Source organism: Raphanus sativus, chromosome 5 (genome assembly GCF_000801105.2).
Source record: "Raphanus sativus cultivar WK10039 chromosome 5, ASM80110v3, whole genome shotgun sequence".
Lineage (NCBI taxonomy): Eukaryota > Viridiplantae > Streptophyta > Magnoliopsida > Brassicales > Brassicaceae > Raphanus > Raphanus sativus.
This window is the reverse complement of record NC_079515.1, coordinates 9,128,529-9,145,230: the sequence shown is the minus strand read 5'-3', so window position 1 is coordinate 9,145,230 and position 16,702 is coordinate 9,128,529. Positions and strand designations below refer to the sequence as shown.

The 16,702-nt window shown below is 35.2% G+C and overlaps 3 protein-coding genes across 5 annotated transcripts; 2 read left to right on the top strand and 1 right to left on the bottom strand.

Annotated features, from left to right (window-relative positions):
* Positions 1-2,422: 2,422 nt before the first annotated feature.
* On the top strand, positions 2,423-3,929 carry LOC108860652 (serine/threonine-protein kinase UCNL). The gene has a single exon (XM_018634513.2). It carries the CDS (start codon positions 2,486-2,488, stop codon positions 3,695-3,697), a length of 1,212 nt encoding a protein of 403 aa, XP_018490015.2. The 5' UTR covers positions 2,423-2,485; the 3' UTR covers positions 3,698-3,929.
* Positions 3,930-7,264: 3,335 nt separating this feature from the next.
* LOC108861283 (protein ALP1-like) lies at positions 7,265-11,638 on the top strand. Of its 3 annotated transcripts, XM_057010697.1 has the most exons (9): positions 7,265-7,457; positions 7,629-7,764; positions 7,845-7,941; positions 8,232-8,291; positions 8,407-8,451; positions 8,567-8,863; positions 8,957-10,349; positions 10,424-11,135; positions 11,366-11,638. In XM_057010697.1, the coding sequence occupies exons 7-8, from the start codon at positions 9,889-9,891 to the stop codon at positions 11,130-11,132; spliced, it is 1,170 nt and encodes a 389-aa protein (XP_056866677.1). In that variant the 5' UTR covers positions 7,265-7,457; positions 7,629-7,764; positions 7,845-7,941; positions 8,232-8,291; positions 8,407-8,451; positions 8,567-8,863; positions 8,957-9,888; the 3' UTR covers positions 11,133-11,135; positions 11,366-11,638. The 3 variants fall into 3 exon arrangements, with proteins under 3 accessions (XP_056866677.1, XP_056866676.1, XP_056866678.1); XM_057010696.1 differs by lacking the exon at positions 7,265-7,457 and having other exon boundaries at positions 7,481-7,764; XM_057010698.1 differs by lacking the exons at positions 7,265-7,457; positions 10,424-11,135; positions 11,366-11,638 and having other exon boundaries at positions 7,497-7,764; positions 8,957-9,741.
* A 2,833-nt stretch (positions 11,639-14,471) lies between these two features.
* On the bottom strand, positions 14,472-15,751 carry LOC108805164 (DNA damage-repair/toleration protein DRT100). Its single transcript, XM_018577137.2, has one exon. The coding sequence runs from the start codon at positions 15,681-15,683 to the stop codon at positions 14,586-14,588; it is 1,098 nt and encodes a 365-aa protein (XP_018432639.1). The 5' UTR covers positions 15,684-15,751; the 3' UTR covers positions 14,472-14,585.
* Between the last annotated feature and the right edge of the window lie 951 nt (positions 15,752-16,702).

The following is a 16,702-nucleotide window of genomic DNA, read 5'->3' as shown; positions in this document are numbered from 1 at the left end:
GTTTCTACTTCCAAAACTGTGAGCTAAGTCTAATAAAACGGATAAAAGAACAATAAACTCATATAAATAAGGGAAATTAGGTGGTATAACTAACAAAAAAAAATCTCTTTACAAAACTAATTCTCTTTTTTGTTAGTTATTTCACAAATAAACCCTATAAACAAAAGAACCCACATGTGTTCGATTTATATGATTGTCATGAAAAATACAGAAATAAAAGGACTATAAATATCATTTGTCTTTTCTGAGTTGTTACAATCAACAGCTAAATGTAATTGCCATCATATGTCTACCAGATATTTTCCCGTTTTGTGTGTATTTATAATTTGTTTTCGTTCCCTGTATTTGTTGCTTAGTGATATAAAGTTGTTCATAAACTAATCTGGTACCAAACTGAATTTCATAAAGCAACAAGGGTTTAGCAACTACTCCCTCCGTTTCGATTTTATTGTTGTTGTATGGAAAAAAATTCGTTTCAAAATAAGTGTCGTTTTAGAATTTCAGTATAAAATTTATTAAAAAGATTCTCTATTTTATTTTTCTAGTGGTTGAAATATGGTTAGTTGTATAGGTAATTGTGTTTTTATTTTGAAAATATACAAAATCATATGTTTTTTTAATCCATGTGCATAAACCTAGAACGACAAATAAAATGAAACGGAAAGAGTATATGATTGCAACACTACATGACTAAAACTTACAAGAAGTAATTCTGCATAAAAATTAAACTGTCTAATTTGTTTCCAAAGTTTCTTCCCATACAAGTATGTTCATCATGTGCAAATAAAGTCACCATAAGAAGTGAAAAAAATTCTTTCAAATATACAACATAAAACAATTACATTTACAGAATTATCATTTACATCATGTAGAGACGCAATAATCTATCGTAGGGAAAAAAGTAACCATTGATTTTTTTTTAGACGAGTGAAGTGGGGGAAAAATGAAATAATAATCGGATTAATGAAAGTAGGTTTACTAATTGGACGGGCGTGCTGAGAGATTAACACTAAACAAAGATTTAGCTTTAGATTTAAATGTGGTGGTTGCGAGGCTCCAGTTTGGCCTGGCGGCGACACATTGGCTCTACTGCATTATGGTATTGCACGTGTTCCATTATTTCAACTCCTTCATTATTTGCCTTCAGTTTTTTTTTTCCTTGTCGTGACTCGTGAAGTGTGGGAAAAAAAGATGACATTGATAATTTATTTGAGTATTCTTTGGTTAAAATTTTGGTCTATAGACAACCTGGATATTGCATTAATAGAAACGTTTCAAAGTTATTAACTAACAAAACATTATAGTAGTATACATTAGAAAAGTGAAGTCTAGCATTATTTGCCTCTTGATTAATTAGAAATATATACTATGAACATAAATGAAGTTAAGGTATAAGAGGTCTTCGCATTTGAAATGTCCGATGATATGTAGTTGAAACAGATAAGTGTTCCCAAAATCTTGATCGGTTACATAAAAGAGGCTAGATAGTTTTGAATACTGGCAAAGTTTTGGTATCTTCATCGAAAGGATGGTAGGCATGGTTACGAGGTTATCAAATGGTCCACATCAACTGCTTGAGAAGGTAATCGCACTGACGAAGGTGGATTCCTCGAAGCTTCGAGAGAGAGTTCTTAGATTGTTTTAACAATTATAAGTCTTAATGGTCGTGTATAATACTATCTATTAATCATGTAGTCATGGTGTCCGTGTCCTACTAAAAAAAATAAAAATTGTAGATTATATTACGTGTGCATATATCTTCCGCAACCTTTTCTTATTAGACAGACGTGAAAACTGGCCATAATAAGCGGAAAATACAATTAACAGGTTTTTAATAAGAGAAATTGCCAAAAATACCATTTTCATAGTAGCACTTTTCATGTTTACACTAACCACTTTTACCACTATTTTTAATGAAGGGTTTAGATTTGAAGGTTTAGGATTTAGGGTTTAGATTTGATGTTTTAGAGTTTAAGGTATATAGTTTAGGGTTTAGAGTTGAGGATTTAGAGTTTAGAGTTGACGATTTAGGGTTTATAGTTTAGACTTTAGGGTTTAGGGTTTAGGATATTGAATTCAGGGTATATAGTTTAGGGTTTAGGGTTTAGAGTTGAAGATTTTGGGTTTAGGGTTTAGAATTAGAGGTTTAGGATTTAGAATTTGGGATTAGAATTTTGAAAAGCATATAAAAACAAAGATATAAGAGTTTTTACCATTTCAATAAATAAGGTATTTTTGAAAATGTGTCTTTAGTAGTGGTAAAGATGAATAATAGTACCTTGAAAGTGGTATTTTTGAAAATTCCCCTTTTAATAATTAACAATTTTAAAATAAGAAAATAAAATAGTAAAAGAGACAAAGAAGTAACAGATATGAAGGCAACGATAACGATAGAACTATATTTATTTATAAATACAAAGAAAAGAGGAGACAGAACCCAAAATTCAGACCCACTCGTCTCTCTCTCTCACTCACACACACTCAAATGGAGTCATCAACGCCGTCCCCACCTTCATCGCCGGAGATTCTCAACCTCGACTCCATCAGAGCTCTCAAAATCCTCGGTCAAGGCGCCACCGGAACTGTCTTCCTCGCACACGACGTTGTCTCCGTCTCCTCTTCTTACTCTCCCTTCGCCGTCAAGCTTGTCCACAAATCCTCAGCCTCCTCTCTCCGCCGTGCACGGTGGGAAATCGAGGTCCTCCGCCGTCTCTCCGTCGAAACGAACCAAAACCCTTTTCTCCCTCGTCTCTTAGCTTCCCACGAGTCGCCGGAATTTTTCGTATGGGCTGTCCCGTATTGCTCCGGCGGCGATCTCAACGTCCTCCTTCGCCGCCAAAACGACGGCGTTTTCAGCTCCTCTGTTATTAGATTCTACGTGGCGGAGATCGTCTGTGCGCTTGAGCATCTTCATTCCATGGGGATCGCTTACAGAGACTTGAAACCAGAGAACATATTGATTCAGCAATCCGGTCACGTTACACTCACCGACTTCGACCTTTCCCGGAGCCTCAAGAAACCCACCCGACCCGAATTCTTTCAACCCGACCCGGAATTTTGCACGGATCGTAAAAAAAGTCGGAGCTTTTCTCGCTGGGTCTTGCCGGCGAAGTCAGAGAGCAAGAAAACAAGATCCGCTCGGGTCAACCCGATTACCCGCCGGAAAACGAGTTTTTCCTCCGGCGAGCGTTCCAATTCCTTCGTCGGAACCGATGAGTACCTCTCGCCGGAGGTAATTCGCGGCGACGGTCACGACTTCGCCGTCGATTGGTGGGCTCTCGGTGTCTTGACGTACGAGATGATGTACGGAGAGACTCCGTTCAAAGGGAAGAGCAAGAAGGAGACTTTTCGTAATGTGCTGGTCAAAGAACCTGAGTTAGCCGGAAAACCAAATGATCTCACGGATCTTATCCGGCGGTTGCTTGTGAAAGATCCGAGTAAGCGGTTAGGTAGCCGCCGTGGCGCAGCGGAGATAAAGGAGCATCCTTTTTTCGCGGGTGTGAGGTGGGATTTGTTAACGGAAGTTTTACGGCCTCCGTTTATTCCGTTGAGAGATGACGGGGAATTAACGGTTGGTGGGTTTGATATACGGGAACATTTGGAGAAACTGAGGATGACACCGTCATCAGCACCTCCGTCACCGTTTCAATCTCCTTCGCACGTGTGTCATAACAGCGATCCGTTCATTGATTTCTGATCCACGTGTGTGGAGTTAACACGTACAAAGTTGTAGATACTTATTTTTCTTCGGTGGTGTAATTTTTGATTTTTCTGATTTTCATTTGTATGAAAATCATTGTTTTTAACTTTTCGGATAGAAGACTTCGCTGCACAATCCGAAGAAGGAACTATCAAATTTTAAATAAAAATACAGTTTTGAAAAGGATAATTAAAAGGAATCATTAGTATCAAGGGGCTGTATTGAATTTTGAAGTGATTTATTTTTTGTGATTTTCTAGATGATTTCATGAGAATATGAAAATATGACTGATTTTTGGTAAACAATTCTAGAATCTCATCTAAAACTATAAAATTTGGATTTTAATTTTCATAACAAATAAACATTTATAAAACATTCTAAAAATAATTAAAGTTCTAAAATTTTCAACTTAAGTTTTGTTCAACAATAAGTGATTTTAGGATTTTTTATATAATGACTAATTCAATAATACAAAATTTTAAAATATTTTTTAGAATCCATATTTGAATAACAGTATACTTGTTATATTAATACAAATCATTTTGAATTGCTAATTGAATACACTCTCTAAGATGTCGTGATAGAAATATAAAAATAGGTAAAGAATAAAATGAGAATGTGTAATCATAATTACACGGTCTAATTCCTTCCGTATAACATGTTACTTGATAATTACACTTGACTACTTGACCTACATTTTTGTATTTATATTCGTTTTTTCCATTCACATACGTTGATAGCACTCAAAATCAATGTCATAATTAAGTAAAGACTAAAAAGGTTTAGAATGTGGAACAGGTACTTTACTTTTCAATCACTGCTGGATTCTGATTAGTTCTTTAAAAAGTAAGTATATTTTTTTGTTTTAATTTTGTTTTGAGAAATTTATTTTTTATATTTATATCATTTTTTATAATCGTATTTGTATTTAATCTAATGGTTGGAGTTATGATATAATCTGATGCAATTATAAAATAGTTAGACATATAAATAATCAATATGTTTCATGTTTTAATAATAATAGATAATTATTCAACTCTATGATATGTCTTCTGCTGATTTTATTAGTTATTCCCTCCATTTCAAAATAACGCATGTTTTAGAATTTTCAGAAATTTTAATAAAACATATTAATATTTAATAATAAATGTATAGTTTCTGTAATTTTATATTTCTTATATTTTTAAATCAATAAAATTTGAAAAATTGCAATTAATAGTTTTGAACTTCTCAATCTTTCATTATTAATTGACAAAAATTGTATTGAAAATATAAAACTATACTATTTTAAAAAAAAAAAATTCTTTAGAATATGTATTTTTTGAAATTGATGGAGTTGTTTGTAATCAGCAATGTTATAGTGATTCGGTAAATGTTTATGCTTAAAGCAATTAAAGAGTAAGAAACTGACGTCGAGACTTAAGATCAAGTACATAAAAAAAAATATCAACCATCCTTTTGATATGTTTTAATATAGTGCATTATTAGTATATGGGCATCTTGATCCCAAATATTTGATTACGTTATTGAAATGTAATGCTTAACATGACAAAGATATAGTCATTGGAGTACAAAATATCTCGTCAAGATCCCCTAACACTTATATGACATTGACTAGAACATATCTAAGGAGAATCTTTCATTTGAATCCCGGTGTTATTTATAAGACAGAATCTGAATTCATTATACAGTATCAAATAACGAATGTTAATCAAAGTATCAAACGTGTAGCGGTGTAATCAAACGTGGATTCTAAGAATTTGAATACATAGGGTAGGTACGTATTTTTCAAAGTGATTATGGTTAACATGTTCGTCTTTAGAAATTAAATTATCAAGATATCATTCTGCCATATTTGACTAGCACGGAGGAAATGAGTTAAAGGAGTGGTTCAAAATCCTAACCAACAAATAAAAGACATTTGTTAGCTTAGGAAAACACAAAGATATTATTCTGTTTATCTTTCTCCTTCATCTTCTTCCTCGTAAATTCTCTTAGCAAAAAAAAAGGAGTGGTTCAAAATCTTCTCTATAATGGATCTAAAACTAGCTTAATTTCTATACATATGATATAATAATTTATATACAAATATGCTGTAATCTATGTAAAAGCAAAGTCACGGACTCACGGGTAAAACAAAGCCTATCTTTTGATAAGAAAAACAAAGCCTATCTATTTTAAGTACACGCGTACAACTATATTAGCTAAAGAGTTAGATGTTTAGCTTTGAGAATGAACTTTCATCTAGATGTTAGGCCAAAAGTTGTATAGAAATGAAAATATCATTTTTTAAATTAAGCTACGTTAAAAATATCACATGCATAATGCATTATATATACTCCCTGTTAAGCATAAGTTTTTTTGGCAAAAAACACAACATAGTTTATAAAATCATTACTTAATAATTAGTTAGAATACGTTATTTAAGAGTCAAAATAATCAAATAATATTTAAAATTGGCATAGGAATTTGTACATCATTGTAAAATAGTAGTTACAAACTTATGCTATGGAACATAGGAAATATTGTTTATATATGCTACAGTTTATTAGAAAAATGATCTACAATAAATTAAAAGTGATTGTAACTAAAGATAGTCTTTTGGAAACTACGTAACTAAATACTATCCCAGATATGGTAAAGTTCACATGCTTTCTCATTTAAATTTTACAGATAAATTTTATTTTTATTGTGTTCGTTAGTTTTTCCGTTAATTTTTTCACTAGAAGGTAGTGAGAAAAGTGGATTTTGAGGAGTACTGAAAAAGACAAAAAGAAGGTAAAGTTGAAAAAGAAAGGGGGACAAAGCCTATAATTATTTGTTGGCATTTTTAAAAAATGACAAACGATATTTTATTTCACTAAAATCCATCAAGATAACTAATATTGTTTAAATAATTTTAAAAACAAAATAGAAAATGGAGAAAATCAAAATAAATAAGTAAAAAGACAAAATAATTCAATACAATGAAGGTGACCACAAGTGTTGTGTTGGAGCAACCTAATTGTTTTATTTTTTGAGAAAGGAGCAACCTAATTGTTATGGAGTGTTTTTTTAATTGTTTTGTTAAGGAGTAATATGAATCTAAGATCCCAAGATTCTCTTAAAATCCATCTTTGAAAATGGCTTAGATAATATATCTTTTTGATTTGACCGTGGACGGCAAATCGGCTGGTCGTATCGTATCATGATGGTGGTATTTGCCAACACGACACCGCATAGGGCAGAGAACTTCTACGCCCATGTACCGGCGAGAAATGCATGGGGAAGCTTGGTAATACGAAGGATCAAGCATCTACGATGTGGATCTCAGTTATCCGTTGTATGGAGGAGATTTCATTACCGGGAAACTAAAGCGAATCACTCTAGATTCAAAAGTATAGAGCATTAAAAATTACACAGATAGTTAAAGACTATCCCAGGATTGGATATGGTAACAATTGCATATTAATATCATTTAAAATTTAATAAAGATTTTTCTGGTTTTCTTGAATTTTGTTCCCTTGTTATTGCACGTAAAATTGTAACGAGTAGGAGATATTGGCATTGAGAAAGATAGGCCCTGTTCGTTTCCTGAACTGGACGCAGCATCCAGACGCAGACGCGGGCCGCTGTTCGTTTGGTGCAAAATAAGAGGTTAAGTTGGACGCAGCATCCGGATGATTTTTCAAAACTCATCCCGAATTTCCGGGAATTCTGGATGCGACTTTTCAACGCTTCCAGCTACATGAAGCTCATCCAAAAGTCGTAAAAGTCGGTAATACCCTTACTTTATTTTAAAAATTACAAACTTTTTGCCATTGATTTTTAAACCTAGATCTACGCCGTAAGACATCGATCTCTTCATCCTCCTCCTTCAACCTCTGATCTCTGCAACCATGAAACCTCTGATCTCTTCAACCATCTAATCTCTCTCTCTCTCTCGCAGTCTCCCTCTCTCGCAGTCTCTCTCTCTCAGCCCTCTCTCTCGCAGCCCTCTCTCTCAGTCGCTCTCTCTCTGGCAGTCTCTCTCTCGAATCCATCTCTCTCTCTCACACAGTCTCTCTCTCGCTCTCGCTCTATTGGTAAGTCTCTCTCTCCTTGTTTTCGTCACTTTTAGTCTGTAACCCTTTTGAAATCTCATTTGTTTTGTTCTTCTTAGCAGAGAAATGGAGAGTGGTCTCTCTCTCTCGAAGTCTCTGTTCTAAAGCATCTCGGCTCTCTCTCTCTCTCTGTAGCAGTCCTCTCTCTCTGTTCTATTGGTAAGCTTTCTCTTTTTGGATAAACTTCTTCAGATATTTGATGGGTTTCTCTTAATCTGTGTTACTATGATTAAACATTGTGAGCTACTATGATTACTGCTGTTGAACTTGAGCTAGTGTGAATGATTACTGATGTAGCTCTAAAGGAACTTGGATAATTTCTTCAGATGTTTGATGAGTTTCTATCTACTGAACATTATGAGCTATTATGATTACTGTGTGTTTGCTCCCTTCACAATCTACAAGCATCGTTAATGATTTGTACTGTGTGTTTGCTTTGTACTTTTCAGTACTTCCATCTCGAGCTATCTCAAGCTTCGTCTCAGACCTGCTCAGGCTCTCACTCTCTTGTAAGCTTCCTCTTCTTGGATAAACTTCTTCAGATGCTTGATGGGTTTCTTCAGATATTATGACCACGGTTGTTGAACTTGAGCTTATTTGTTTTGGTTTTTATTTTTGTTTCAGTGACTATCTGTTCAAGCTTCAATGGCATCTGTCCCTGGAAATGATGTAAGTCTTCTCAACACACTTTTTTGGTGTTTCTGTGTTGCATTTAGTTTAGTCTTGACATAGATAGTTGCATTGAATTAAGTTAGTCTTGACATAGATGGTCTTGTGTTCATAGACTGTATTGTGGAGTGATGAACAAACACGGTTTTTGCTTCAACTGAGAATTGAAGAAGAACTGAAAGGCAATGTGAAAAATAAGGTTCTCCATGAAACTGCGAGAAAGACAATTGCAGATAAGTTTTATGATGCATTTGGGGTGAAGCATCCATGGATAAAGTTTAGGAACAAGTTCAACTCTTGCAAGAAGCAATACGGAGCGATGAAGAGGTTGACTCACAACAGAACTGGACTTGGATATCATCCAAATGGCTCAATAGACATGAGTGATGATTGGTGGGACCAGCGTTGTAAGGTATATACCAAACCCTTTAGAATCTGTTAGCTAAACACTTTAGGTTTATGCTAAGTAGAAACATGAGTGATGATGGTTGTTATTTGATTCTAGGAATGGCCTGGAGCTAGGAAATACAGAGAGAAACCAGTGGCAAATACAGATCTACTGGAACAGATTTTCAGTGGGGTTCATGTAAGTGGAGCAGAAGGGTGGAGTGCTCAGCAAGGTGAAAATGAGTTAGACAATATGGAGGTACAGAATGATGATGCCGCATCTGAAGCAACACAAACCAATCATCCAGCAACGCAAACAAATCCTCCAGCAAGGCAAACCAATCCTGAACCAGATGCTCCCTCATCCTCTAATGGTCCACGAGTCTCCATTGGTCCACGACCCTCTACTGTCCCAAAGCCTTCTCGGAAAAGGCGTGCAGAACAAACAGCAGATGCTATGAGAAGTAGTCTTCAATCACGTGATGAGATACTCTCTCAAAAGAACCACTTGATAGAAAGCCATCCAGATTTGAGTTGCAGTCAGCTTAAGGCTATGAGAGTCTTGCATTCACTGTCTAGTATCAGAATGTGGTCTCCATTGTACAAAGCTGCTTATAAACATCTCAGGGAAGCTGCTACAAATCGACAGACCTTCCTAAGCTATGAAGATGACGAGAACAAGATTATCTATTTGGAGGAAGAGACTGGTGAAAGCAGATATGCATGACAGTGTGAAGTTTGAGTCTTGTGTTTGAGTCTTGTGTTTGAGTCTAGAGTTTGAGTCTTATGTTTCTCTCTATCTGTTTCAGTCTTATGTTGCTTTCTATCTTTATGCATGACAATGTGAAATTTTCTTGTTTATTTATGACATTTTCTTTCTATGAAAAAGTATTTGTTAAGTCTTTTTGTTACCTTCATGCATTTTACATGCATTTTTATAATTTCAGTATTTGAATATGGCATTGTTTAACATGTTTACTTGTTATTTGACAGGAATGCAACGAAACAACAGCACTAGATACATTTGCATTGCTAACTGAAGATGATGATATGGATTTGTTAGAGGAGGAAGAGCTCATGTATCATATACTAGAAGATGTTTATGGAGTTACAGATCTTCCTCCTCTTCCTCGACAAATGCTCAGAACAAACAGAGGTGGAGGATGGCGCCGTGTTCAGCGCCTCATGTTTGAGAGTGACAAGCAATGTTTTGATATCTTTAGGATGAATCAAGGTACTTTTATGAATCTGTGTTTTAGGCTTCAACAAAACTACAAACTTGAAGAATCATGCAATGTCTATCATGAAGAGAGTGTGGCAATGTTTGTTGAAATGGTTGCACAAGATTTAACAGTTCGAGTTTTGGCTGAGAGATATCAACGTTCAGTGGATACAGTGAAAAGAAAACTAGATGAAGTTCTCTCTGCTCTATTAAAGCTTGCTGCAGACATCGTTAAGCCATCAATAGGAGAGTTTACTACTCCAAGTCCTGTTATAGTAAACAATAATAAGTAGGTTCTTGATATTGTTTACCTCTCCACATTGTTTCATTAAGTTCTCTCTCTGATCTCTCTTTTTTTTATAGGTACATGCCATTTTTTGAAGACTGTATTGGTGCTTTGGACGGAACTCACATACCTGTTCGTCCTCCGTCTGATAATCATGAAGCATACAGAGGCAGGAAAGGAGAGCCGACAATAAATGTTCTTGCTGTATGCAATCTGAACATGCGATTCATCTACGCCTATGTGGGAGTTCCTGGAAGAGCCCATGACACGAAAGTTCTTACACATTGCGCAAAATATGAACCCTTCTTCCCTCATCCACCAACTGGTAAGTACTATCTAGTTGACTCGGGTTACCCAACTAGAATAGGTTATCTAGGTCCGCACCGTAAAACTAGGTATCATCTTGACCAGTTTTCTAGGGGAGGACCACCAACGAACACTAGAGAATTGTTTAACAAGAGGCATGCTAGTTTACGTTCTGTGATTGAGAGAGCATTTGGTGTTTGGAAAGCGAAGTGGAGGATTTTAGATAGAAAACATCCGAAGTATGATGTTAAAAAGTGGATGAAGATTGTGACAGCCACTATGGCACTTCACAATTTTATTCGAGATTCATCATGTGAAGACAGTGATTTCGCTTATTGGGAAACGGTAGATGAGTATGAACATCATGGTGACCAAGATCTTGAGCATGCTCCATACCTTCCATCTGGTGATAGAGCAATGGAGATTCGACGTGATGCAATCACTGAAAGGATAGCAAGAGGAAGTCGACTTCCATATTAAGAGGTTTGTATCTGAAATTTGCATTTGAGTTTTATTGCCTTGGTTCTTTAGTTGTTTTGAAGCTTAGGATCTCGGTTCTTTAGTTGTTTTGAAGCTTAGGATCTCGGTTAACTTGTTTTAATGTATGTTAAACGCAGTTGCTCTTAAAGGTTTTAGATCTTCTCTTCTGTCTCTTTGCTTTTTGTCCCTAAAGTCTTATCTTTCTGACCCTGAATCTCTCATTTTGTCGCCAGTGATGACTGAATCAACAACGAGCAGATGCTTAGCCGCGTGTTTCATGGCACACTCGGTTAAATTCTTGGTAGATCAGATCTCTGGGTCAAGGTCCTTGAAACACTTGGGATCTGTGAAGTATCTGCCTTCTCTTTTCACAAACGTGTGATCTTATAATCTTCATAGGTTTGAGACACTTTGTTTTATCTTTGATCATATGTTCATATTTAAAGATGGCTGAAAGGATCTTGACATACATTTATTTAATCAACTCCTTTTTGGATGATTCAAAAGATTACAAACCCTAAAAGAATGTAACTTCTGGCACAAGTAACATCATTTTCCCCATTTAGCACAGTACTATAACCAAAACGTGTAAGCTATAAAGGTTCTGAAGCTGCTTATAATTTTTAACAAGTTATTAAAACATGAAAATATAGTTTAATATTTTTTATTGTTACTTTTGAATGTTATAAAACTTGAAAAATTGAATTTGATGTTTATTATTATTTATGTCTATTTTATTTGTAATAAAACATATTTTAAAAAAAAATAGCTTCACTTTATATATATGTTTATACCAAAAGAGAAGATAAGGAGTTTTTGGTCATTTTGACATAAAACTCATCCGGATACAAAATACAGAATTCAAAACGAACATTACTGCATCCAAATACGATTTCCAGATGCATGATCCAAAATATCAAGAATCGCGAACGAACGACATCCGATTGCTGCATCCAATTACTGCACGCGGATGCTGCGTCTGGAATTCTCATCCGGTTCACGAAACGAACAGAGCCATAAAAGAAGGTAATCTCACGTGTTTGTTCGGCTAACAATAGCCCAAACTCATTCCATACAAGCCCATACCAGGGAGAATTAAAGATTTTGATTACAATACAATTTTCTTTTCATCCTCGTTTTAATAAAACAATAAGTATCTATTTGCTTTGGCCACGTAACGTAATTGTCAATAATTAACTTTCAGGTGCTATTTTCAATTTATAAGAAGAAATAATGAGCTCACATTAGTTGCCTTGGTAACCTGTTCTTGAAACATGAGAATGAAAAGGTTCAAACTTACTTATACTAGTGATATTGAAACTCAATAACTCATCAATAACTTAAACTTTTGCGTAACACCACCACCACGTACACAATACAAGGTTTGTGTTTTGACACGGGAAAATGGCTTATTCCCCTACGAACTAGTTGTTCCTGGCTTTTCACACACAAACTTTTAAGCCATGCCAAAAACCACACGAACAACGGAAATATTGTTTATTCTCTTATGAACTAATTATTTCCAGATTTTCTACACACAAATTTTTAAACTTTGCCAAAAACCATATGAACTACGCTATTTTTTTAATTACATACACAAACTATCAATTTTAAGCTAATTTCCCTAAAATCGTAATTGTGTTATTAAAACATTAACTTAGTTTATAACAGGTGGATAGCCGGTTTAATTTGGGTTGATAAAAAAAGATAATACATCATTTTATTCTTTTTCTCTTTTTGTCAACTGCTCTTTTTCTTCAAAAATCGTTTTACTCTTCATCATCAATTGAAAATAAAATTTATTATTTTGTAGAAAATTAAATATTTTACATGATGCATAAAGAAAGAAGAGCAGCAACATAGCGGATTGGTAACTAGTAATTACTGCTCTTCTTTCTTTATGCATCATGTAAAATATTTAATTTTCTACAAAATAAATAAATTTTATTTTCAATTGATGATGAAGAGTAAAACGATTTTTGAAAAAAAATAGCAGTTGACAAAAAGAGAAAAAGAATAAAATGATGTATTATCTTTTTTTATCAACCCAAATTAAACCGGCTATACACCTGTAATAAACTAAGTTAATGTTTGAATAACACAATTTACGATTTTAGGGGAATTAGCTTAAAATTGATAGTTTGTGTATGTAATTAAAAAAATGGCGTAGTTCATGTGGTTTTTGGCAAAATTTAAAAATTTGTGTGTGAAAAAGCTGGAAATAATTAGTTCATAAGAGAATAAGCAATATTTCCATTGTTCGTGTAGATTTTGGCATGGCTTAAAAATTTGTGTGTGAAAAAGTCTGAAACAACTAGTTAGTAGGGGAATAAGCCATTTTCCCGTTTTGACACCGTCATAATTTATGACTCATAAATTGGATCATCCGCAGGTCCAGTTACATGGGCTCTAATGGGCCCAATACAGTTTATAATTAAAATAGTATAATTAATTCGACAATAAGAAATCAATGCAAGTGAGTAGACCCATGTAGTGAAGCAGCGACAGGTCCTGAGGTCACACTAGTCACTAGGTCCTGAGGTCACACTCACCGCAAAATGCTTACAGAGTTTCACATGCAATGCTTCTGCCCATTTATTTTTCTTTATTGCACCCTTTATTATCATTACCCCACACCTCACCACTTTCTTTTAATGTTTTCATTTAATTCACTCGTTCCTATTCTTCATGTGAGTTGGATTTTCCTGCATTAAATTTTTCTTTGATATATCCCCAAATGTATATATTTATCCCTAGAATAATTTTTCAGAAACAAACTAAAGTGAATAGTACATTCTATGTTATGTGTTATGTAATTATAGTAAACAATATGTTAGTAAATAAGTTCCCATGATCCGTATGGTATGTCGATTTAGATGATACTATATTTACTTACATCTCTAGTGCTATTTTATCTTATCTCTTGTAATCAATCTACTTGAAAAGCTATATAAGCTTTGTAGCCTGATTAAAGATGTAACGTTTGTACAGTAGATATGAGGTTTAAACTCCTATAAATTCTTTATTTTTGTATGATATGGATACAGCTTATAGAAATCAATTACTCCCTCTGTTTCATAATACTTGATGTTTTGGCTTCTTGCACAAAGATTAAGAAAACTAGATTTTTCTAAAAAGATATTTTAAAAATATTACTTTAGAATCAATTAACCAATAATAAAAAAGACAGTGAAATCTAATTGGTTGAACAGTTTCCAATAAAATTAAAGTTAACTTTAAAATCTCAAAATTTCATCTAATTTGAAACAAAATTATCCTTTTAAAACATCAACTATATTGAAACGGAGGGAGTATATGGTAACTGGTAAGTAGATCCGGTAGTGATAATAATTAATCATAAAGTACCAGAAGACAGGCGTAGCACACATTTATGTTTTTCAATACATAATCATAAAATATAGTAAGGTCTAATAAAAGAAAATTACATAAAACTCAGTTTTTTAAACAAGCCCTCAAAGGTTTGCCGCAAAGACAGTCGTTATACATAAACGACGCCGCTTCAAGGTGACTGAACGGTGACCCCACCGGAATCCTACCGCAGAGATGGTTATGGCTAAGATCCAAATGACCAATAAACGACGCACCGGAGATCGATCTCGGTATTGGTCCCTTGAGGTTGTTATAAGACAAATCAAGCACAGTGAAGTAAGACCTTGGTCCGAACCCTTCCGGAATCTTCCCTTGCAACAAGTTCCTGCTCAAGTTCAAGTTCATCACCGATGACGTCATCAGAGTTTGTGGAATCTCACCGGAGAATTTGTTTCCGTCGAGGTTAAGGGTCGCGAGAACCGCCATACGGCCTAGAGACGGTGGGATTGGGCCGTAAAGTTGGTTACCTGAGAGATCCACGTCAGCTAACCGATAAATCTTGGTTAGTGATTCGGGAATTCGACCGGTTATCCGGTTACCGCTTAGTAACGCGCGGCTAAGCATTGTTAACCGGCCGAAGTCTGAAGGGATTAAACCGGATATTAAGTTGTTACGGAGGTCCAAATGCATTAAGCTAGAGAGGCTGGTTAACGATTTTGGAATCGAACCGGAAATCCGGTTATCAGCAACGTTTAAAACAGCTAACCGGTGTAATCTCCCGATGTCGTTCGGAATCGGGCCGGAGATTTGGTTTCCGATGAGGTCGAGCGTACGGAGGAAAGGGAGACGCGTGATGCAGGTGGGGATCTCGCCGGAGATGCCTTTCCAGTCGGCGATTGTGATGGCGGAGAGACGCGTGAGGTCGCAGATTGCCGGAGAGATGTGTCCCGTCATGTAGCCGGTTCGGTGAGCTCGCTCGAAGATGGGGTCTTCTGACTCGCCGCGGAGGTTAATGTCGGCGACTCGGTGAGTGAGCGAGTCGCAGCTGACGCCGTACCAGTTGTGGCAGCAGTCTTGGCCGGTCCATGAGTTGAAAATGCCGAGGTATGGCTCGTGGAGTGCTGCTCGGAAAGCCAGGAGTGCGCGGTGGTCTGAAGGCGGACAACATGTTGCGGTTGAGGCTAGGAGGAGGAGGAGTGATACGACGACGTTGAGCTTCATCGTTCGAGATTCTCTTTTGTGACAGTGTTGGGAATTGGGGACTTGATGGGTGAGTGGAGAAGATAAACGTTTGTGGCATATAAATAGCGAATAACAATAAATAACGAATTTAGAAATAATTATTTATAAACAAAGAAAAAGGACAATACTTGGCTAACAACAATAAATTAAAATGTTAACTTCTTCCACTCCCCATATGTTATTAACATAATAATCGATTTGGTTATATGATTAGACATTTTGGACTGGAAACAATAATGGTGGTGTGTTCGTGTAAGCTTCATTAATCATTAAAATTCTACATTAAATTAGTTAGCACTTAGCATAAAATGTCAAATTCATATGAGATTTTTAATACTGTAAACGGAAATACCAAGAATGTTATTCCCTCTGTTTTTTTTAAAATATCATTTGAGAGTTTTTTCACATATATTAAAATTATTTAAAAGTTATATTATATTCCCTATGTTCCTAAATATAAGATGTTTAGGTAAAAACACACATATTAAGACAAAATCACTTTTTATTTAGAAAATAGAGTTAAACTCAAAATTAATGGTATTCAACCAATTATAAAATAGATTATTAAATATGATTGGTCACACAGTTTTTAATAAAGTAAAAGTTACCTAGAAAAATGAAAATATCTTATATATTGGAACATCAAATTTTTTTAAAACATTCTGCATTTAGGAACGGAGGGAGTACCTTTTTGTTCACACATTAGATGTGTTTCTTTTTCTAACTATACATTAATACGATCATGGATTTAATTGGTTTGTAACACTACTTATGTGGACACAAATATGTAGAAACCACACACATGGATTAGAGTTCGAAGCACATTCATTAGATATCAATAGAGAAGCTTGCGGACAAACTAAGATAGAGACAGGAACTGGAAGTGGGGGAGAGTTTCCATGCAAATAATTAGGCCTGAGATTTTTACCCATATCCATTTATCCGACCCGAAACCGACCCGAAATTGACCGGTTCGGTTTGGTTTGGGTAAGCCCAAA

What these genes read in the sequence shown, in the direction of transcription:
- LOC108860652 (XM_018634513.2), top strand. Translation starts at nt 2,486, where the DNA reads ATGGAGTCATCAACGCCGTCCCCACCTTCATCGCCGGAGATTCTCAAC.
- LOC108861283 (XM_057010697.1), top strand. Translation starts at nt 9,889, where the DNA reads ATGGATTTGTTAGAGGAGGAAGAGCTCATGTATCATATACTAGAAGAT. An exon ending in GTTATAGTAAACAATAATAA is followed by an intron (nt 10,350 to 10,423) that starts GTAGGTTCTTGA and finishes TTTTTTTTATAG; the next exon opens with GTACATGCCATTTTTTGAAG.
- LOC108805164 (XM_018577137.2), bottom strand. Translation starts at nt 15,683, where the DNA reads ATGAAGCTCAACGTCGTCGTATCACTCCTCCTCCTCCTAGCCTCAACC.